The sequence below is a fragment of the Oncorhynchus clarkii genome, chromosome 13, assembly GCF_045791955.1.
Source record: "Oncorhynchus clarkii lewisi isolate Uvic-CL-2024 chromosome 13, UVic_Ocla_1.0, whole genome shotgun sequence".
In the NCBI taxonomy this organism is placed as follows: Eukaryota; Metazoa; Chordata; class Actinopteri; order Salmoniformes; family Salmonidae; genus Oncorhynchus; species Oncorhynchus clarkii.
In genome coordinates this window covers 10,587,145-10,611,002 of record NC_092159.1, presented here as the reverse complement: position 1 = coordinate 10,611,002, position 23,858 = coordinate 10,587,145, and the positions used below count along the sequence as shown (strand labels likewise).

The window sequence follows — 23,858 nt, the reverse complement described above, 5'->3', positions numbered from 1 at the left end:
ATCCAGCCAGGTCCTGGACTAAAAACCGTGTTCGACAGAGATTTAAATCTAAGACTATGCAAAATGTGTGTCTGGGAAACTGGCCCTTTGAGTTAGTTTTGAGTTAGATGCCTACTGTAGTCACATAGATTATTGTATGTACAGTATGTATGTATGTATGTATGTATGTATGTATGTATGTATGTACGTACTGAGGACTACTGCACAGTAGGTGACATGGATTATTGTATGAATTGAGGCCTACTGTAGTAATATAGATTATTGTATGATTTGAGGCCTACTGTAGTAATATAGATTATTGTATGAATTGAGGCCTACTGTAGTAATATAGATTATTGTATGAATTGAGGCCTACTGTAGTAATATATATTATTGTATGATTTGAGGCCTACTGTAGTAATATATATTATTGTATGTATTGAGGCCTACTGTAGTAATATAGATTATTGTATGAATTGAGGCCTACTGTAGTAATATAGATTATTGTATGAATTGAGGCCTACTGTAGTAATATAGATTATTGTATGAATTGAGGCCTACTGTAGGTGACATAGATTATTGTGTGATTTGAGGCCTACTGTAGTAATATAGATTATTGTATGAATTGAGGCCTACTGTAGTAATATAGATTATTGTATGATTTGAGGCCTACTGTAGTAATATATATTATTGTATGTATTGAGGCCTACTGTAGTAATATAGATTATTGTATGAATTGAGGCCTACTGTAGTAATATAGATTATTGTATTAATTGAGGCCTACTGTAGTAATATATATTATTGTATGAATTGAGGCCTACTGTAGGTGACATAGATTATTGTGTGATTTGAGGCCTACTGTAGTAATATAGATTATTGTATGAATTGAGGCCTACTGTAGGTGACATAGATTATTGTGTGATTTGAGGCCTACTGTAGTAATATAGATTATTGTATGAATTGAGGCCTACTGTAGTAATATAGATTATTGTATGATTTGAGGCCTACTGTAGTAATATATATTATTGTATGTATTGAGGCCTACTGTAGTAATATAGATTATTGTATGAATTGAGGCCTACTGTAGTAATATAGATTATTGTATGAATTGAGGCCTACTGTAGTAATATATATTATTGTATGAATTGAGGCCTACTGTAGGTGACATAGATTATTGTGTGATTTGAGGCCTACTGTAGTAATATAGATTATTGTGTGATTTGAGGCCTACAGTAGGTGACATAGATTATTGTATGAATTGAGGCCTACTGTAGTAATATAGATTATTGTATGAATTGAGGCCTACTGTAGTAATATAGATTATTGTATGAATTGAGGCCTACTGTAGTAATATAGATTATTGTATGAATTGAGGCCTACTGTAGTAATATATATTATTGTATGAATTGAGGCCTAATGTAGTAATATAGATTATTGTGTGATTTGAGGCCTACTGTAGTAAAATGTGAGTAACCAATGTGGCAAACAGTGACACATTCAATTGAACTAGGGTGATATAATTAAATTTGACAAATTCAGGTCGTACCATCCCCGTTTCATTCAGTTTACTTTAGTTTAACAAATGTTAAACATTTAGCTAATGTCATAGTCAACATAGCTACTCAAACTGACCAAGAATCAATGTGTACAATCACACAGTATAGTGTACAGCAAATAGTTAAGCAGTTAACACACACAGTTAACACACACAGTTAACACACACAGATGCTCCACTGCCCCCCCCCCCCATGATCTTTGATGGGTCTAGGAGCCTTAGAAGAGCCCTAGAAGAGGATGTATACCACAACAATAGCAGAAATCGGTTGGGTTGTTCTGTAGTTCCGACCAGAGAAACCTCTTCAAGGGTAGAGGTTTGTATCTGGATGGCCCTAAGTGTAGTTTATACACATATGAAAGATCTCTTTCAAGATCAAACGGAAGTCTCACAACCGTTTTGTGATTCTTTTGTTTGAAAATTGAGATGCCCATGTAGATTGGGCAGTGGGAGATAAAGAGGGAGAGCAGGGGAGGAGGAGGAAGAGGGGAGGAAGAGGGGAGGAAGGGGAGGAGGGGGAGGGGGGGAGTAAGAGCAGAGGAGGGGGAGGAAGGAGGATGAGGGGGAGGAGGAGGAGGAGGAGGAAGAGGGGTGGAAGGGGAGGAGGAAGAGGAGAAAGAGGAAGAGGAGAGGAAGATGAGGAGGAGGTGGGGGTGAGGAGTAGGAGGAGGTGGAAGAGTGGAGGAAGGGGAGGAGGGTGGGGGGAGAAGGAGGAGAAAGAGGAGGTGGATGATGAGGATGAGGAAAAGGACGAGGGGAGGAAGGGGAGGAGGAAGAGGAGCAGACAGACAAACAGACATTCATTCTTGGCTCTAATAGACTGCTAAGTGACTAACAAGTCCTGAACAATGAAAGTATTCAACTTAATTCTCTATATCTACCACCTATTACCAAGCTTCTACACTTTGTGTCAGTGTGTGTGTCGGGGGACTAATTTCTAATTGTTTTTAGTTTCTCTGTCATCAGAGTCTAACTATAGCCTATGATGTGCTGCCCTGGCTGAGGGGGCGGCACACCCATTACACACACATGGACGCACACGTGTGTGTGTGCTGATGAACAGTTCTAGGTAAGGGCAGTGGAGTATCCCTGGCTAGCATACAGCCTAGCCACTCAGGCTTATATGGTTCAATGGTGATGTGTGATCATGTGTCCAATAGGCAGAAATACAAGAAACAACAGCAGAATGGAAATAGTTATGAATCAATGTATTAATAGTTCATCAAATAGTCCATTTATTGTTTGGTTCATTTATTGTCTTACTTTGAGCTGATTTACAACATTATGTTTATACTCTATTGACAATTAACCACAATGTAAGAAATGCACATGTAAAATTGTCTTTAATGTATCTAAAATAGGTAATAATTACAAATGAGACAATAAAACAAGCAATATCATGACACTGAACAATATGGTATTACCTAATATAAAATATAAAATGACCAGTAATGACTGACAGCAATACAAAGTAAAACATATTTTAACACATCAGGAGCAACTTGGTCCAAGAGCAAAATATATAAAACAAACTGTTATCAATATTATCCACATTAATCACTGAGAATGTGATCACAAATCATGAAATTGGTAAAATCACACAGAAACAGAGCAGAAGCATAAACCAACCCATTTTTCACCAATATACATCATTATAATTACAAGTTAAGAGAATTCAACTGAAACGTTAAAGTCTGGAAAATATGAGCCTGGAAGGGATGAGAGAGCCAAGCCTATGGGTTCGTAGCTTCAACCTCACAGCAAACACACACACTTACTGATTAATGGACTGCTGAATGTCATTTTTTTTACATTTAGCTTTGTTTGCTGTTTTCCATATTATGTCTATCTCTGATAAGCTACCCAGGAAAGGGCTGAAAATATCCCATATTAATATATCTAGCCTTAGAAATAAGGTTCATGAAATCAATAACTTGCTACCATCAGATAACATTCATATATTAGCCATTTCTGAGACCCACTTAGCTAATTCATTTGATGATACAGCAATAGGAATAATAGGGATATAGCATCTATAGAAGAGACATGAATGCTTTTGGGGGAGGTGTTGCTGTATATATTCAGAGCCATATCCCTGTAATGCTTAGAGAAGATCTTATGTCAAGTGTTATTGAAGTGTTGTGGTTGCAGGTTCACTTGGCTCATCTAAAGCCTATTCTTCAGTAAGTGTTGCTATAGGTCACCAAGTGCTAACAGTCAGTATCCAAATTATATGTGTGAAATGCTTGATGGTGTATGTGATGTAAACAGAGAGATGATGTAAACTTTCTTGGGGAACTGAATATTGACTGTTTTTCATCAAGCTGTCCACTCAAGAGGAAGCTTCTCACTGTAACCAGTGCCTGTAATCTGGTTCAGGTTATTAATCAACCTACCAGGGTGTTTACAAACACTACAGGAACAAGATCATCCACATGTATCGGTCACATTTTTACTAATAGTGTAGAACCATTGGCTGCAGTGTATCTCTACCCTTTGGCTGCAGTGTATCTCTACCCTTTGGCTGCAGTGTATCTCTACCCTTTGGATACAGTGTATCTCTACCCTTTGGCTGCAGTGTATCTCTACCCTTTGGATACAGTGTATCTCTACCCTTTGGCTGCAGTGATCACAATATAATGACTATATCCAGGAAAGACAAAGTTCCAACAGCTGGGCCTAAAATACTGTATTAAAGATCATTCAATTATGTAATTAACATAATATCAAAATCCGTCTGTTAACAATAGAGATATCTTCTTTTTTTTGATGGGCTGCGTGTCAATCCACCACATTCGCCGATATCGCCCTTCCACATCTGTGCTGAAAGGTGGCAGAGCTAGAGCGATGTTTGTCAGATCATGGGATATCCCGAAAATCGGTCTTCTCACAAAATCATATGTACAGTAGTGTCCGAAGGGTTTGGCCTGTGTTAGTCTTCAGTCCAGGTTCTGTGGTGGTTCAGACAGACAGACAGACAGACAGACAGACAGACAGACAGACAGACTCTAAATGACTCTAAACACAAACACACTCATCATTTTATAATAAGAGACTTACTGCCAATGTGTCGTCGTCAGGGGAGATGGTCCTTATGTTCAGACCTGTGTATGTGTCAATGTTAGGGTCAGGATGCACACTCTGTAGAGAGAGAGATTATAGTCATGGTAACAGTGAAAAAATATATATAAGACACTGTCATGACAAAGTAAATTAATGTCTCCAGGTGTGGAGGTGTAACTGAAGGAATGTCTGGTATTTTTTTTTTTTTTTACATTATTACCTGTGTGTCTGTTGTGGCATCACTTCCTGCTCTGGATCTCCTGTAAAGAGGGACAGAGTGAGTTCAGCTCTCTGCTGATCTCTGGTGGAGGTTAATACATTTTTTATATTTGAATCCTCACCTCTTCGGAGTGCAGTAGATGGTGACTAGAAGAGCTCCAGCAGTCAGGACAGCCCCCACCCCCATTACAGGAACCCAGGGAAACACTGTTGCAGGATCATGGGTTTCAATGAGAGCACTTTCAATGAGAGGCCAGTGGAAATGTCCATTCATCAGCCATGCGCCCTGATCGGGAACACGCCTTTCTTGTTTCTCCTTTCCTATTGACGAAGCTTTTGTCCGGTTGAAATATTATTGATTATTTTTGACAAAAACAACCGGAGGATTAATTTTAAACATCGTTTGGTATGTTTCTACTAACTTTTATTGTACTTTTTAAAAACGTTTAGTCTGGAATTAGTGCACACACCTTAAGCATTCGGATTACTGGACAAAACACGCAAACAAAAGGAGGTATTTGGTCATAAAGAGGGACATTATTGAACAAAACAAACATTTATTGTCTAACATGGAGACCTGGGAGTGCCACCAGATAAAGATCTTCAAAGATAAGTGATTAATTTTAATGCTATTTCTGACTTTGTGACACTCTCCTTGGCTGTAAAATGGCTGTATGGGTTTCTGTGGCTAGGTACAGACCTAACATAATCGCAAAGTGTGCTTTTTCCGTAACGCCTTTTTGAAATCTGACACAGCGGTTGCATTAAGGAGAAGTTTATCTTAATTTGTTTTTTTAACACTTGTATTGTTTATCAATGTTTATGATGATTATTTCTTTAATTTGATGTGGCTCTCTGCACTTTCACCGAATGTTTGTTTGAGACAATGCATTTCTGACCATAACGCGCCAATGTAAACTGAGATTTTTGGATATAAATATGAACTTTATCGAACAAAACATACATGTATTGTGTAACATGAAGTCCTATGAGTGTCATCTGATGAAGATCATCAAAGGTTAGTGATTCATTTGATCTCTGTTTCTGCTTTTTGTGAGTCCACTCTTTGGCTGGAAAAATGTCTGTGTTTTTCTGTGACTAGGGACTGACCTAACATAATCATTTGGTGTGCTTTCGTCATAAAGCCTTTTTGAAATCGGACATTGTGGTGGGATTAACATCAAGTTTATCTTTAAAATGGTGTAAAATACTTGTATGTTTGAGGAATTTTAATTATGGGATTTCTGTTGTTTTGAATTTGGCGCCCTGCAATTTCACTGGCTGTTGTCGAGGTGGGACGCTAGCGTCTCACTTGTACCAGAGAGGTTAAACACGCAAATCAATAAGCTGAATTGAATTAAAACACATGAAACCACAGTCCTCGGTCCGTATTCACAAAGTGCTGATCTAGGATCAGTTTAGCCTTTTAGATCATAAATATATCAACCTAGATCAGCACTCCTATTCTGAGACTCTTTATGAATACAGACACTGATGTAACAGGTAAAAAAAACAGGTATAAATTAAACAAAAAGTAAATGGATACAGTAAGTCGTACCCACAAGTATATGACTTGTGACTAAAAAAACAAACAACCAAAAACGTACTATATTTCAAGATATTGTCAAGAGTACTTAGAGAGTGAAGTGAAGAGGAGAGCTCTTGTACAGTGAGTCAACTGTCTGGTAGTGAGTGAAAACAAGAAGTAAGTGTTGAAACCTTATAAAAGCAGTCAGAACACAAGTAGTGGATGCAGAACTGTCCTTTCTCTTTAATTAAGACATTAACGTGCATGACCCCCAGACCGTGACCCCCAGAAAAGCGATGTTAATGTATTTCAAAAGACATTGTGCAACAGACTGCCTGTAGTTGCCTTTCTTCCTCTGAGGTGTGGGCCTATATTTATTTAATACAAAATGTGTCCCATTTCCAATGTGATCTTTATACTACAGACATAATCATGTAAACAATGTGTTGTCTATACTATTTAGAATGTTAACAATTTCTTATAATGTGTTGTCTTGCCCTTCTGGGTTCTGTATATACAGGTCAAAGTTTCATGATGTCATCCAATTAGAACCCATTCCATTTAAACACACATGACCATCACTCCTCATCAGCTGTATCAAATTAATACTGAAGGTTCCAGTGTTCTAGACTAGAGCTCTCCCTACTGGCATCTCCACATTACTGCACCATCCTAATAATAATGTCCTCAATAATGTTGGGCTAATAACAACATAACAAACTGGAAATTAAACAGACAGAATGGTGAAACACAACACTGTCTACTTGACAAAGTCACATTTAAACACACAAAAACAAATAGTTAGTACAACATGACTATCATATTATGTTACACTGTTGACCCTTGTGTACAGTACTGGTAGTAGCTATAGTTAGCAGAGACATCAGTATCATCACCATAACCTGCTGTATTTCTGCTGTCCATATACTGTATAGTCTAGTGTAGCCTGTTATCCATATATAGCTACAATAGACTATATATGGATAACAGGCTACATTAGACTATAAATGGATACTACTACTAAACACAACCCACCATCACTGTCTCATGTTAATACTACTCCTAAACACAACCCACCATCACTCTGTCTCATGTTAATACTAGCCTACTCTTAACCCAGCCAGCACGTGACGTCCACGGGCGGCGAATTTTCGGCTATATCAGGTCCTTCTGTCATGGACTTTATTTCGCCCAAAATTGTCTTCCCAATAACTGGGCTGTATTAAGTCTGTCCATTTTGGTCCAAATATAGCCCGAAGGTCAGCCTGATCAGATACACAAATACAGTTATACAATATTGCATATGGTATAAGTTTTGTAATTTATTTGATACACAATATAGTAAAATATATTGATTTAAAACAAACATTTTTTGAATAGCTTGTTAGATGTTCTGATATAGACAGAATGACTGACATTTACCTGTAATTTCAAGTCATTAGTTTACAATTTCACAATGGAATTTTTTTTTTTTTTTACCATCATGCTTCAAAACTGGGAGGCAGAACGAGCAAGTCATTCACCCGCCATTTGTTCTTCAAGATGGTAACACAAGGATTTTTGTAAGCGTCAACATTTCTGAAAACTTTTGTAATTTGATAAGGTTGTTGTATTAATTATCAGTTTCTGTTAATGTTGCAAACTATAATTTTTTAGGCTAGCGTTAGCAACTCTGCCTGGATACTTGCATTCTAGCTAACTAGCTAGCTAGCTAACATTAACACTAACTTAGTTGCTAGCTAGATAGTGCAAGGCGGGAAAGCAGGTCTAACAGATTTGATGGTTGTACTAACTGTTAGCTAGCTTACTGTATCAGTCCGGGCTAACTACGGTTAGCTACATATTTCTGGTAACGGGTGTGGAGTCATTGTTTTTTGACAGGAAAATTTTAAGAATTGGCTAGCTAGAGTCTAACATCAACTTTACTCTCTGGGTACCTGCATATGCTAGCTAGCTAGTTAGGTGTGAAGCTGGTTGGTTTGCAAACAAACTGTAATATAGGTTAACTAATGTTAGCTACCTAGATATCTAGCTAGCTAAGAACATTAGCTCACAGGAGAGAGGGCAATAATATGTCACAAATAAGACAGGAGAATGAGTGCAAAATGCATTGATCAAAATTAACTAGCTCAGAAGCCTGTCAAAATGTTGTTCAAACTTGCTCTCGCTATATTTATTACTACAGTATGTTTACTACTTACCTTTATGACCTTTTCGCAGAAAATGAAAAGAGTGAAGATGATAATTATACATCCACAACTGATCAAGACCAGAGCTGTTTCCCTTTAATAACGTCAGTAACTGGATTGTTCCACGAAATGTGTGCCTTTGATTACCTCTGATATTTTATGTATAAATGATGGGTTTTGATGTGCGTCTTATAACATTGCATGCATGATTTACTGTATGTGTCATGTGCTTGTAACGTCTGCTTCCAGCTCACACCCTCAAACACCTAGATCAACTGAACACAGCTCACTCTCCAGATCCCAATCATCTGAATTCTAATCACCTGTTCACACAGCTGTAGGTCATTATCACACACTATTTTGTTCAGTTCTTTAGCCAGTACTCTAGCCTATCAGATGTCCTGTTATCTACCTATTGCCTGATCTCCTGGACTACGTTACTAGCCTTTTCCCTGCCTGTACTGTTGGCCTTTTGGACTCCCTGTGTATGACCTTCTGCCTGCCCCTGGACCCAGCTACATGCCTCCTCATGTGGTCCTATGCAATAAACACCTGCTGTGCCCTGCTCTTGAAACCAGCTCTCTGTCTCCCCTTGTGTTCATTACAGTGCTTACATGTTTGTTGCAAGACTGTCCAGAAGTTCACCTGGGCAGTCCCAAAAAAGGCAGAAAAGCCTGTATTTTTCTCCCTCTATCCCAGCCCAGGATGAATTTAATGGGGACATGCCTGGACGGGGTAAGAGAAACTGAAGAGTCAGTGGGAAATGTCAAACCTTTCACAGGGTAGCATAGATGGGATAATCATCATTCACACTGCTATGCCTTATCTTGGCCAGGTCGCAGTTGCAAATGAGAATTTGTTCTCAACTAGCCTACCTGGTTAAATAAAGGTGAAATAAAAATAAAAAATAAAAAAAATAAAAACAAATTACTGTGTTAGGCATCTCTGTCTTTCAGGATCATTATTCACACATGATATACAATACATATACATTTTCCTATCCAAATCCTTGCTTGTAAGTTGTCCTGATCACACCCAAATTGGGTTTTTATATGTGTTTCAGGGAAATTCAGGGATTCGGCTGGCTTTTCCAGATGCTCTCCTTTCCCATCTCACTTCACACACGGTGGGTCAAGAGGACAGCTTGCCAGACAAGCCGTACTGTTAATCTTAATCCGCTAACTGGTCAAGTCCTTAAGAAGGTTTATCCATTGGTTTTGAATGTTGCAGAATCATCCGGGGCTTCTACTAGCCAGTCCCACCTCCAGAGCAGAGAGCACAGACATTTCCCATATCCATCCTGTTACTCTACCAGACAAGGTGAGAGCAGTTATGTAGTAACTAAAGAGCACACACAGACAACATGCACACGACGGGGACGCGTTTGCATCAGTGTTAGTTTTCTTACAATGAGCAGAAATTATACACATCATGTTCAGTCTTGATAACTGAAAATGAAAACTATCCTTAAAATATGTATTGTTGTGTGTGTTTACAAACATCAAGTACTATTTATTTTTTCTATTTACCTCTGGGTTGACACTGAGTTGGCTTTGAATTTTGTAGATTCATCCAGGGCTTCTACTTGTCAGTCCCAACAGAGCCAAGAGTGTCGCAGCTCTAGACCAGAGCTGTTTCCCATGAATAATGACAGTAAGCGGATTGTTCCACGAAATGTGTGACTTTTGATTCCCTCTGATATTTTATGTATAAATTGTGCACTAATTCAAAAGGCACCTATTTTGTGGAATGTACTACAAAATTGAAACTTGTGTTAAAGTTCAACAATGAATCCATTAGAATATTATTGAAACTTGAACTACAGTATATGTATTATTGCAAGTAAAATGTCACTTTTATTTGCAATCACAATCTTGTCTGTCAGGATCCTCTTGCGTGTGATACCCCATATCTCAACATAATTCAACAGTGTCAACAAAATGTTCTCACTTCAGAAGTGTGTCCTAACTAAATTGATGGAGATATTGGAGGAGATGAAACGTGTTGGGAGATCAGAGCCCCAAGACTCTTTGAGTTCCATGTCAAGAGGATGGAGACGGAGCAAGACTGAGCAACTAGAGAAGCAGCTCCAAAGTGAAGATGCACAGAATCTGATGGTGAAATTGAAATGTATTTTGACATTTCATTTACACTGTAGATTTAGTCAGCATTTTTCACACTACCTAGAGCGATACAATTAGTTAATTCCCCTCTTACAGGCAATGCCTGTAGATTTTTTTAAATTTGTATTTGTCATACTGAGACAGTGTTTACTGCATAACTTCCGGTGCTTCAGACAAAGTCTCTTGACACTGAATTCAAGGTTAAGCAATGGCCTGATGCAAGGTTAAGCAATGGCCTGATGCAAGGTTATCTAATGGCCTGATGTCCTTGTTCAACTTCAATGGCCATCAGACAAAGCGGGGATTAGGAAACAACTGTGTACTCTGTTGTCAACGGTACCGACAAACAGGTCATTCTTCTGTAGTATATTTAACACTTTAGTATATAACACTTTAGTATATAACACTTTAGTATATAACACTTTAGATCTGATAAAAGATAAACATCTGTTTTTTTTTCTTTTTCTTTATACAATCATTTTTGAAATGCAAGAGAAAAGCCATCATGTATTATTCCAGCCCAGGCACAATTTAGACTTTGGCCACTAGATGGCAGCAGTGTATGTGCAAAGTAGACTGATCCAATGAACAATTGCATATCTGTTCAAAATGTTCAAAATCAAGATAGCCCAAATGTGCCTAATTGGTTTGTTCATAATTGTGCACTCTAGCCTTTAGCTCAATGCAGACGTTGCCTGTAATCCATGGCTTCTAGTTGGGATATGTATGTACGGTCACTGTGGGGACAACGTCGTCAATGTACATATTGATGGAGACGATAACCGAGGTGGTATACTCCTCAATGCCATTTGATGAATCCCGGAACATATTCCAGTCTGTGCTAGCAAAACAGTCCTGTAGCGTAGCATCCTCGTCATCTGACCACTTCCGTATTGAGCGAGTCACGGGTACTTCCTGCTTTAGTTTTTGCTTGTAAGCAGGAATCAGGAGGATATAATTATGGTCACATTTGCCAAATGGAGGTGGCGGGAGAGCTAATTATAATAACTCTCTACTGTATTGTGGAATACTTGTATAAATTCAGCTTTAAGATTTTCAAGTTAACGGATAAAGAATGACAGACTAGGCTGTAATATTTAAAGCAAAATTATATTTGTATTTATTGTCTTAAACATAATTTTACACTGAATCACACTGTATCGGAAATAATCATAATTTGTTTTACCATAAAACAAGTGTGATTGTGATATGAATATTCATAAATGCCATAGCACAATAATGTCTGACAGCAATACAAGGTACATCAATTAACACATCAGGAGTAACTAGGTCTGAAAGCAACACATTAAAAGCTGTTTTCAATATTATACATATTTTACAATGGGGAAATGTAACATTGTAAAATAGTAGAAGTATAATCCATCCTATTTATCTTCAATATATATCCTTAACATTACAAGGAAAAAACATTCAACTTCAGTGTTTACGGAGAAGTTAAAGTTCATTGTCTGGAAAACCTAGGTCCAGGTTCTGCATTGATTATTTTAATGCAAGGTTCTGTGGTGGTTCTCTTCAGTCTAGGTTCTGTGGTGGTTCTCTTCAGTCCAGGTTCTGTGGTGGTTGTCTTCAGTCCAGGTTCTGTGGTGGTTGTCTTCAATCCAGGTTCTGTGGTGGCTCACTATCTATTTGAGGGGATGTGTCACTGGGTGAGTCTCTCACGTTCTGAACAAAGACACTCTGAATGAGCACTTTATACACCACTTCATAAAATGTTTACACACACACACACACACACACACACACACACACACACACACACACACACACACACACACACACACACACACACACACACACACACACACACACACACACACACACACACACACACAGGGTGTCACTCTGGTGACCTGGTATTCTTCTTCAGAGATGTGCACTTGTCACTGTTAGGGTCAGGATGGACACTCTGTAGAGAGAAAGAGAGAGTGAGAGAGGGAGGGAGGGAGGGAGGGAGGGAGGGAGGGGAAATGCATGAGCACTTTGAGACACCTCTATCATTTTCTCTAAACACAAACACATAATAAGATACTTACTGCCAGAGTGTCGTAGTCAGTTGACCTGGTCTTCATGTTCAGACCTGTGTACGTGTCACTGTTAGGGTCATGGTGGACACTCTGTGTAGAGAGAGGGAAATAGAGAACATGGTAACAGTGAAAGTGTTTAAGAGACTGTTATGACACAGTAAATTAATGTCACCAGGTGTGGAGGTGTAACTGAAATAATCACCTCTGTGTCTGTTGTGGCATCACTTCCTCCTGTGGATCTCCTGTAAAGAGGAACAGAGTGAGTTCAGCTCTCTGCTGATCTCTTGTGGAGGTTTATAAGATCGTTAAATTTAAATCTGGCTAGAAAATACACACCTCTTCAGTGTGCAGTAGATGGTGAGTAGCAGAGCTCCAACAGTCAGGACAGCCCCCACCCCCATTACAGGAACCCAGGGAAACACTGCTGCAGGATCATGGATTGATAGTACCAGTCAAAAGTTTGAGCACACCTACTCATTCAAGGGTATTCTTTATTTTTTATTTAAATGTTCAACATTGTGGTATAATAGTGAAGATGTCCAAACTATGGAATAACACATATGGAATCATGTAGTAACCAAAAAAGTGTTAAACTAATCAAAACATATTTTATATTTGAGATTCTTCAAAGTAGCCACCCTCAGCTTTGCACAATCTTGGCATTCTGCACTATTATTATTCTACAATGTAGAAAATAGTACAAATAAAGAAAACCCCTGGTATGAGTAGATGTGTCTAAACTTCTGACCTGTACTGTATATCACTCAAATCTGTCACACAACATAGCACCAGAAATAGATAGAACATGACATACTTACACATGACATTAATATGGACAGGGATGGAAGTCTCTGTCCCTTTAACGTTACTAGCCTCACAGTGGTATTCTCCTCTGTCCTCAGAGATGATGTTAGTGATGCTGTAACTCTGTCCTGATGCTTTTGGTGAGGTTACGTTCTTCTTGTACCAGGTGTATTTGTCCACAGGTGGGTTGGCATCACTGCTGCAGGTCAGAGTCACTGAACTGCCCTCCACTACTTCACCAGAGGGACTGACTGACACTGAGGTGTTCCTTGGACCATCTGGTGTAAAATACTTTGCATTTAATTATACTAACATTTGTGTTTACATTTTACGGGTGAGTTTGAAAAAATGTAATTCATAGTAAAAGACAAATCAGAAACAGAATCATTAACAAGAATGATTAAATTATGGGAATACAAATTCAGGGGAACAGATGTTGCTCCCTAATATATATATTGATAGATATATTTATATGTAAAACAATCTATTATCAAGTATCAACATGATCAGTATATCAAACTGGACGTCCAAACCCCCAACGTACTTACATCTGACAGTGAGAGTCTCTTCAGCAGAGGGGAGATCCTCATGGCCTTCTACAGAACAGGAGTATCTGCCTGTATCCCCACTGCTGACTGAGAATAGGATATAGACAGGAGAGGAGGTGTTGCTGTTTGGTATAGGCTGTCCATTCTTATACCAACTGTAGACTGTGACTGTGATGGGGTCCAGTGTACATTTGGTTCTACATGTCAGTGTGACTCGCTCCCCCTGTGACACAGATGTAGGATCCATCTCCAACACAACATCTAGAGAAAAATAAAACAATTAATATCGTCCTCCTATACGACACACTGCTCTCTTTACCAGGAAGCCAGCTTCAACAATGTGTCAGAGGAAACACCGTCCAACTGGAGACTGAAGTCAGCTTGCAGGCTCCCGGCCCACCACAAAGAGTCGCTAGTGTGCAATGGGACATGAAAATCCCGGCCGGCCAAACCCTCCCTTAACCTGGACAACGCTGAGCCAATTGTGCGCCGCATCATGGGTCTATTGGTCACGAACCCGGGTCTATAGTGATGTCTCAAGCACTGCGATGCCTTAGACCGCCGTGACACTCGGGAGGCCCCCGTATTTAGATTTTTAAATGTTTTTTAAAGCTGCATGATGCGACTCTAATGATGATATGGAAAATTTCTCAAATTTCCCGGCGGCAACCCTTTATATGGCTGTAATGCCTCGTAAAAACTCATGCCTTTTGTGGCCAGTGGCCATTATGCTCTTGGGCTGAGTATAATAATTATAATTCACTTCTCTGGGCTGCATGCTCCGAAGCACATCTCAATCACACGCCTCTCTTAGATATCTCAATTCTTCTTAGCCCTTCAGGTGATAGGGTCCTTCTCACAGGCTACAAGTGAAGACAAACACATCGGGGACTTATCTGTGCGCGTCCTTATCAAATTCCGAGGCACATATTGATGTAGTTGGAAGAACTGTCCACATTTACTCCTCAGCCAGCAAGATGAGTAGGCCTAACAAACAGCAAGAGCACTAGCCTATGTCAATCTACCACTCTCCATAGACCTATTCTGTTCTGTGTGATAAATAAATATTCCAATCATAGTCTGAGACAGTTGTGGAATGCGATAAATCCCAAATTAATACAACCACTAGCATCATTTTTTTTTAAAGTAATGAGGCTGACGCAACAGAACAGAATGCTTAGCTTAAGGGCTTGTAAGTAAGCATTTCACAGTAAGATAGTATTTGGCGCATGTGACAAATTAAATTTGATTTGATCATGCACCTGTCTCGAAATGTGGGCAGGGGAAGAAAATACATAATTTGTGCACTTAAATAGCGAATGGTGGCCGCTTTTCCAATAGTTAATTTTCATTGTTAGCCAGGTAGGCTATACTCCTGTTGTAAAGGGAAGCAATGTGCTTGATATTAGGAACGTTGAGGAAAGCTGATGGGATCCTCCTCTTTTTAATAGTGGCCATCACTCAGTTTTCTCACACAATTGCATAGCCTATAGAAATGTTGCACAACATGAGCTCATGTTTGATTAGATTTTCAATTACATTTGCATTGATGTCAGAGTTGTTAGAGGGACAATAGATTGCTGAGTAGCAGGCAGTTAGAAAGTTTGGTAGGTTACTAATGACCATCAGCAGCATCTGAGCTTGGAGAATCCTAATTATCGTGACTAAACGGTCACGTGGAATTTGACAAGCCTCATGACCCGTGACTGGCTGTGTGGCGGTAATATGGTCACCGTAACAGCCCTATGTGTGACAGATTACCTGTGACAGTCAGGGAGACAGGTGAGCCAGCAAACTTTCCTCCAGATGTTATTATTCTGAACCTGTACCCAGCAGAGTCATTCAATCTCAGGTCTGTGATTCTCAGGGTACCCTCACTCTTCTTATCCCCAAGGTATTCTATATGACCCTCATACCCTGGCATCGAGTTCAGATCTTCAGGATCCATATCAGACTCCCATTTAGTAAACCAGAAAGTCTTTTTGATCTCATGATAACTGGGATATGTGTAAGAGCAGGATATGTCCACTGTTGACCCCTTCAAGGCACAGATACTCTGATGGGTGTAAGTCACAATCCAACAGTTCATACCTGAAATACAAGAAGACAACAGAACACCTTACATAAATCTTTCATTGCAATAGCGATACACTTATGTTGTTAATAAAATAGGAAAACAATAATTACAGTAGTGAGAACCATAAAGATATGCTGTGAAAGTAACCAGGAAGTGACTACCCTTTCAGTGTTGTAGTTTTTAAACTTTAAAAATAAATACAAATTAATGAGTGTTCAATGTGCCAACACATTTAGCAAAGGTCTTCATAAAAGGCATCTGGTAGAAGTAAATTCACCCCAAAAAATGAATATAATTGAATATACAGTATCTTATGAATTTGATATATAATCTTGAAGCACTTCCAACACAGCGTGGGAAAAGATACGGAACTAAAGCAGAAGTGGACGGCACATTAACAGCAAATAAAATTAGAATCATCTCACAACCGGAAAAAACATTTTATTTGTGTGAAAATTGTATAAAAAAATCCACACTCACACACTGCAGGAGAGTGGAGGTCCTCACGACCTTTTACAGCATAGGAGTAATTGTCTGCATCACTAAAGGAGTCTGGGTACGAGCTAGAAGTGTCCTCCTTTACTTTGTGTCCGTTCTTGTACCAGATGTAGGTGGGGTTGTCAGTCAGAGTACAGGTGGTGCTACAGGTCAGTGTATTATACCAAAATCCAACAGTCAACTTCACCTGAAGACCTGGAGAAAAAACAATATCACTGTAAATCCCTTTCTCACTGATTTATCACTCTAATACAAATAAGGTAGATATCCTGTTATACAGACCTAAATACAAACCAAGACAATTTTCCTGAACTAAATGGAATTCAACAGTTTAACTATATTGAATGTAACTGTACCTGTGACAGTCAGAGTGACTCCAGGACTTCCAACGTATCTCCCTCCTTCAGTTAAAAATCTGATCTTGTACTCAGCAGAGTCACTCTCTCTCAGGTCTCTGATTCTCAGGCGTTGACCATTCTTCTTATCCCCATGATACTCCAGACGACCTGCATACTCTGGGTCCTGAGCTAGACTGTCAGGCTCTTTACCAGTCCCCAATTCAGTGAACCAGAAGGCTGTTGTGACTGTACCTTCGGGATACGTATAAGTGCAGGACATCTGCACTGTTGACCCCTTCAAGACACAGATTCTATTCTTGGTGTAAGTTACACTCCAGCCATTCTGACCCAGTATCACTGAAAAAGTCATGCAACACAATTGTATCAAAATTAAGCCAAGGTCTGTTGGCACAGACTAAGGGACGGATCGAGAGACAACAGATCAATGTGTGCCATGCTACTATAGCTTGTGAGGCTTGGCCTACCGTAAAACCTCTATTAGTTTGGGCGTTTAATTGCTTACCGGTAAATAACTGAACACACCAGCACTTATTACAGACAGGCTTCTACTTGAGCCAGGCATCTATTTCCTTAATGCCCACAGCTTTCAATTATTTGCATTGTTAATAGTTTAATTCCAGTATTCACTTCCAGCATTTTAATACGTTTCTTAATTTCCTTCACTAACGTGTTAGGGACAGATCACAATTTACTGGGGGGTCCAAAATAGGGGAGGGTTATCAAACTTTTTGTTATTGCTTTGGGGAGGGTTGTGTGTTTTTGTATTGGCCACAAGGCAGGGTAATGTGTTGTTTCTCTGGTTTACATTTGTTATTTTGCAGGTTTACTACAGTTAAAGTCGGAAGTTTACATACACCTTAGCCAAATACCATTGAACTCAGTTTCACAATTCCTGACATTTAATCCTAGTAAAAATTCCCTGTCTTAGGGCAGCTAGGATCCCCACATTATTTTTAGGGTCTTAGGGGGAGGCTTGCAAGCCGTAGAACACCATCCCAACCATGAAGCACGGGGGTAGAAGCATCATGTTGTGAGGGTGCTTTGCTGCAGGAGGAACTCGTGCACTTCACAAAATAGATGGGATCATGAGGGATGAAAATTATGTGGATATATTGAAGCTACATCTCAGGACATCAGTCAGGAAGTTAAAGCTTGGTCGCAAATGGGTCTTCCAAATGGACAATGACCCCAAGCATACTTCCAAAGTTGTGGCAAAATGGCTTAAGGACAACAAAGTCAAGGTATTGGAGTGGCCGTCACAAAGCCCTGATCAAAATTCACCCAACTTATTGTGGGAAGCTTGTGGAAGGCTACCCGAAATGTCTGACCCAAGTTAAACAATTTAAAGGCAATGCTACCAAATACTAATTGAGTGTATGTAAACTTCTGACCCACTTGGAATGTGATAAAAGATATAAAAGCTGAAATAAATCATTTCCTCTACTATTATTCTGACATTTCACATTGTTAAAATAAAGTGGTGATCCTAACTGACCTAAGACAGGGAATTTTTACTAGGATTAAATGTTAGGAATTGTGAAAGACTGAGTTTAAATGTATTTGGCTAAGGCGTATGTAAACTTCTGACTTTACCTGTATATTTAACATGATTCAAGACTTCTTGCTTTTCAGCTAAAATTATTCTACAGAATTCTTGCCACCAACAAAATGTTGAATATTTGGGGCATTCCATTATCGTAGCTCTTCAGATTTAGTTGTGTGGATGCAAAAATCAAACCATTTCTCTGGTATTGCCCTCAGATAGCCTGTTGCTGGTCTCAGGCTCAGGAATGGCCAAAAAAGCATAACATGAATCTAAAATTGACCCTAGAAATAGCATTGTTGGGAGATCTGGAGAGACCTGGTCAGTCAATTACTAACATACTAATACTCTTACGAATCACCTCGCAATCGGTGGATTCTATTTAATTACATCTATTCAAATTGTATGTTAAACATCACAGCATAGTTGAAAGATACATGGTATGTAGCAATCCAGAGTGTGGCCAGCAGAGAAAGGTGGGATGGGCTGAGGGAAACTGAGAGTTGGGATGTGGGAGTGGAGTGTCTGGGTGGGGGATAGAATGACGGTCAAAGATAAAAGTCCAAAATTAAGTCAAAATAAACAAACAAAACATTTTTGAATGACACTGAGGGGCAACGCTGTTACGTCCAATGCTTGTTTTGAGTGAGGATGGTTGAGGGGCAGCTCACGGGGAACTGCGGGGGGGGGGGGGGGTTGATGGTTTTGGCCTGGCGGTTGGGAGCTTGGGCCGGTGGCCGAAAGGTCGTTGGTTCTGGGCCCTGATTTGACTTTGTGTCAACGTGGGCGTAGCGCTTGACCTTTGTTGCTCTGCATAGGCTTGTCTGCTAGATGACTGACTGTAAATGTTTTGTCCACTTTGTCACCATAGCTGCTGAGTTGAGTGTGAAATCACAGATAAGCATCACTCAGTGAGGTGTGAAAGATAACTATTTAAAGTGAAGTGGAGACACTTAACAGAACACACCAGAAAAACATTATGATTCATAACCTTTTAGAAATATCTGTAGATTGATAAACAGAGCAACTAAAAGATAAGAATGAGACCATACCTGCTACAGACCAGAGAAAGACCACCAACACACTTCCTGCTGTTCTCAAGACCATTGCTGCATCTCCCACCCTGCAGTCTTAGAAACATAAACAACAACTCTCTCTATAGCTGGTGAATAACTCCAACTGATACATTGAAGTAAAAACTGTAAATGGGGTACAGGGCCTCATTACTGAAAATGAACCAGACTCATATTGTGTTGTGTTGTATTGTGCTACATGGTTGTCTATGTGAATACTGTCTGTCTGTACTGTCTGTCTATTGCACTATGTATGTAATGTGTGTGAAGTGTTGCATGTCTGTCTACGTCTGTCTATTTAATCTGACATGCTGTATGATGCAAAAATAAATTCCTAATGTATACAATAGTTGTCATCATTATCATCACCAACATCATCACCATCACCATTATAAACAACAATCAATTATTGAACAGATCTGTATAACTGCAAACACATATTTCTACATTGATTGTTCTGAAGCTGTTTTATTCTCAGAACCCCAAATATGGGAGGATAAATGTTCAATCCTCTACGGTCCATCAAGCTGTACAGCAGCCTAAAGACTGACCACCAGGTTCAATGATAGCTCTTATCCACAATCTGTGAGGCTAAACAGCAAGTGACTCACACACACACACACACACACTCTGTAGGGAAGGCCCATAAGGCCCATGGAGTCTGTATCAAAGTCTAGAGAGCTGGTTGTTATGGATGTAGAAAAGTTAAAACACACATCCTACTGCTTCATTCACACACGCACACTGAGCAGAGATTCAAATGTTTGTTTTTCATGTCTATTTTACCCTGGTTAATCATCTCATCACTATGTAGATCAACACTCCTACACTCCTACACTGAGACACTTTATGAATACTGAACCTGAACCAACCAAAACACAGCTCAAAACATAACAAGAAGTCAAATGATACATTAGCCTCAAGAATATGACAAATGACTAAAAACAAATTACCCAAAACTATATTTCAAGATATTGTCAAGAGTAGTTACAGAGTGAAGTGAAGGGGAGAGGTCTTGTACAGTGAGTTAACTTACTGGTACTGAGTGGGAACTGCTAGTAAGTGTCAGTTCTGTGGTTGATACATATTTATGTAGTTAGAACACAAGTAGCTGATGCAGAACAGTCCTTTCTTCCTCTTTAAGACATTAACATGCATGACGACCAGAACATCATGTCAGAGAAGGGAGGTTACTGTATTAGAGTGGACCCTACATTTTTAAAATGGACAAAATGTCCCTCATTACCACTTTTCATTAAATACAGAACCATGTTAACAATATGTTGATTATTCTATATGGAATGTTTATAATATCTTAGAATGTGTTGTCTTGTCCCTCTGAGTTCTACATGGAACAGGTCAAAGTTCCATTTACATTTGGTCAGTTCCATGATGTCATTCATTCTATTCTACAAACACATTCAATTTACACTCCTCAGCTTCATCAAAGTACAACTGAAGGTTCCAATGTTCTAGACTAGAGTTCTCCCTACTGGCATCTCCACATTACTGCACCATCCTAATAATAATGTCCTCGATAATGTTGGGTTAATAACAACATTACAAACTGACAATACATCAGATAGAATGGTGAAACACAATACTGGCTACTTGATAATGTCACGTTTAATCACACAAACACTGATGTCTGTAGTAGTACAACATGACTATCATATTATGTTACACTGTTGACCCTTGTATACAGTACTGGTAGTAGCATTAGTTAGCAGAGGAATCAGTATCATCATCACCATAGTCTGCTGTGTTGACTGCTGCTGTCTAATGTAGCATGTTGTCCATATATAGTTTAATGTTGGATTAGATGGCCAGACTGAATTGACGGATTAGATGGCCAGACTGAATTTACGGATTAGATGGCCAAACTGAATTGACGGATTAGATGGCCAGACTGAATTTACGAACGCACCCCAAATTGTTACTTGCGTAGTGGAGTCTTTTGATAAGACATGTAGCTAGCTAGCTAGGTAACCAATGAACCATAATCCCAACTCATGACTTTACTACCCTGCATGAATCTGCAGGTAGCTAACCAACCAGGTCCAATGTTAGCTAGCTAACATTCGGCTATAGCTGGCCAAGCAAATGTCTCTGTGATACAAATAATAAGATCATACACCTAAAGTTAGCTAGCGAGCCAGGTTCAATGTTAGCTAGCTAATATTATTTCATTTATTTAACAAGGCAAGTCAGTTAAGAACAAATTCCTTATTTTACATTGACGACCTTCCCCTTCCAAACCCTGCCCGGACCTGGTTGTGATACAGCCTGGGATCGAACCAGGGTCTGTAGTGATGCCTCTAGCACTGAGATGCAGTGCCTTAGACCACTGCACCACTCAGGAGATTAAGCTATAGCTAGCCAAGCAAATAGCGCTGAGATACAAACACATACCGTTAGCTAGCAGCCAACCAGCTAATGTTAGCTATCTAGCTAACTATACACTTTAATTTGAAATGAAACCACTTCCTGTCAAAAGTAAAAATGTATAACATCTGAAATTGTAGCGAGCTAGACTATCTTAACAGCGTACGTCATTCATGGATGGACTTGTCTCCTGTCGGATGCCATGGTTGCCCTTAGTTTGAAGATGTAATGTGATTGCCGTGCGGTAGCAGAGAAAACAGTCTATGACTTGGGTGACTGGAGTCTAACAATTTTATGAGCTTTCCTGACACCGCCAATTAAATAGGTCCTGGATTGCAGGAAGCTTGGTCCCAGTGATGTACTGGGCTGTACGCACTACCCTATGTAGCCCCTTAGGGTCAAATGCCGAGCAGTTGCCATACCAAGCGGTTATGCAACGGGTCAGGATGCTCTAGACAGGATTACCTACACATACTTACCAGCTCAAATAGACTGAAGAGGGCTATGTGGCAGACCAATCCAAACTCAATCTCTTGGCATGTCCAGCCCACTCATTATCTTAGCCAATCATGGCTAGCGGGAAGATTGCTGGCTTTTTCTGTGGCTAAACCAACTAGGCTAGTAATTTAACCATTTTATTCATATTTACAGTTGGCATACAAGTTTGTTATTAAGGCACATGAAAGTTCGTTCGGGAAGGCATTTCTGCCAAAAAACACATTTTGAATGAAAAAGTTTATGTTCAAACGGCTCTCCTGTGAAGTAGTGACCCGCGACACAGGTCTAGTTTCCTGAAACGGGTCACATACAGTGGGGCAAAAAAAAAGTATTTAGTCAGCCACCAATTGTGCAAGTTCTCCCACTTAAAAACATGAGAGAGGACTGTAATTTTCATCATAGGTATACTTCAACTATGCCAGACAAAATGAGAAAAAAAATCCAGAAAATCACATTGTAGAATTTTTTATGAATTTATTTGCAAATTATGGTGGAAAATAAGTATTTGGTCACCTACAAACAAGCAAGATTTCTGGCTCTCACAGACCTGTAACTTCTTCTTTAAGAGGCTCCTCTGTCCTCCACTCGTGACCTGTATTAAATGGCACCTGTTTGAACTTGTTATCTGTATAAAAGACACCTGTCCACAACCTCAAACAGTCACACTCCAAACTCCACTATTGCCAAGACCAAAGAGCTGTCAAAGGACACCAGAAACAAAATTGTAGACCTGCACCAGGCTGGGAAGACTGTATCTGCAATAGGTAAGCAGCTTGCTTTGAAGAAATCAACTGTGGGAGCAATTATTAGGAAATGGAAGACATACAAGACCATTGATAATCTCCCTCGATCTGGGGCTCCACGCAAGATCTCACCCCATGGGGTCAAAATGATCACAAGAACGGTGAGCAAAAATCCCAGAACCACACGGGGGGACCTAGTGAATGACCTGCAGAGAGCTGGGACCAAAGTAACAAAGCCTACCATCAGTAACACACTACGCCACCAGGGACTCAAATCCTGCAGTGCCAGACATGTCCCCCTGCTTAAGCCAGTACATGTCCAGGCCCATCTGAAGTTGGCTAGAGAGCATTTGGATGATCCAGAAGAAGATTGGGAGAATGTCATATGGTCAGATGAAACCAAAATATAACTTTTTGGTAAAAACTCATCGTGTTTGGAGGACAAAGAATGCTTAGTTACATCCAAAGAACACCATACCTACTGTGAAGCATGGGGGTGGAAACATGCTTTGGGGCTGTTTTTCTGCAAAGGGACCAGGACAACTGATCCATGTAAAGGAAAGAATGAATGGGGCCATGTATCGTGAGATTGAGTGAAAACCTCCTTCCATCAGCAAGGGCATTGAAGA

The 23,858-nt window shown here is 39.6% G+C and overlaps 1 protein-coding gene across 1 annotated transcript in view; it reads right to left on the bottom strand.

The window, feature by feature from the left end:
- LOC139424237 (uncharacterized) overlaps positions 1 to 23,858 on the bottom strand; it is a 511,968-nt gene that overhangs the window by 468,892 nt on the left and 19,218 nt on the right. Inside the window, 3 exon segments of the mRNA XM_071175916.1 lie at positions 13,512 to 13,783; positions 14,054 to 14,314; positions 15,815 to 16,144. Coding sequence (XP_071032017.1) covers positions 13,512 to 13,783; positions 14,054 to 14,314; positions 15,815 to 16,144 — 863 coding nt within the window.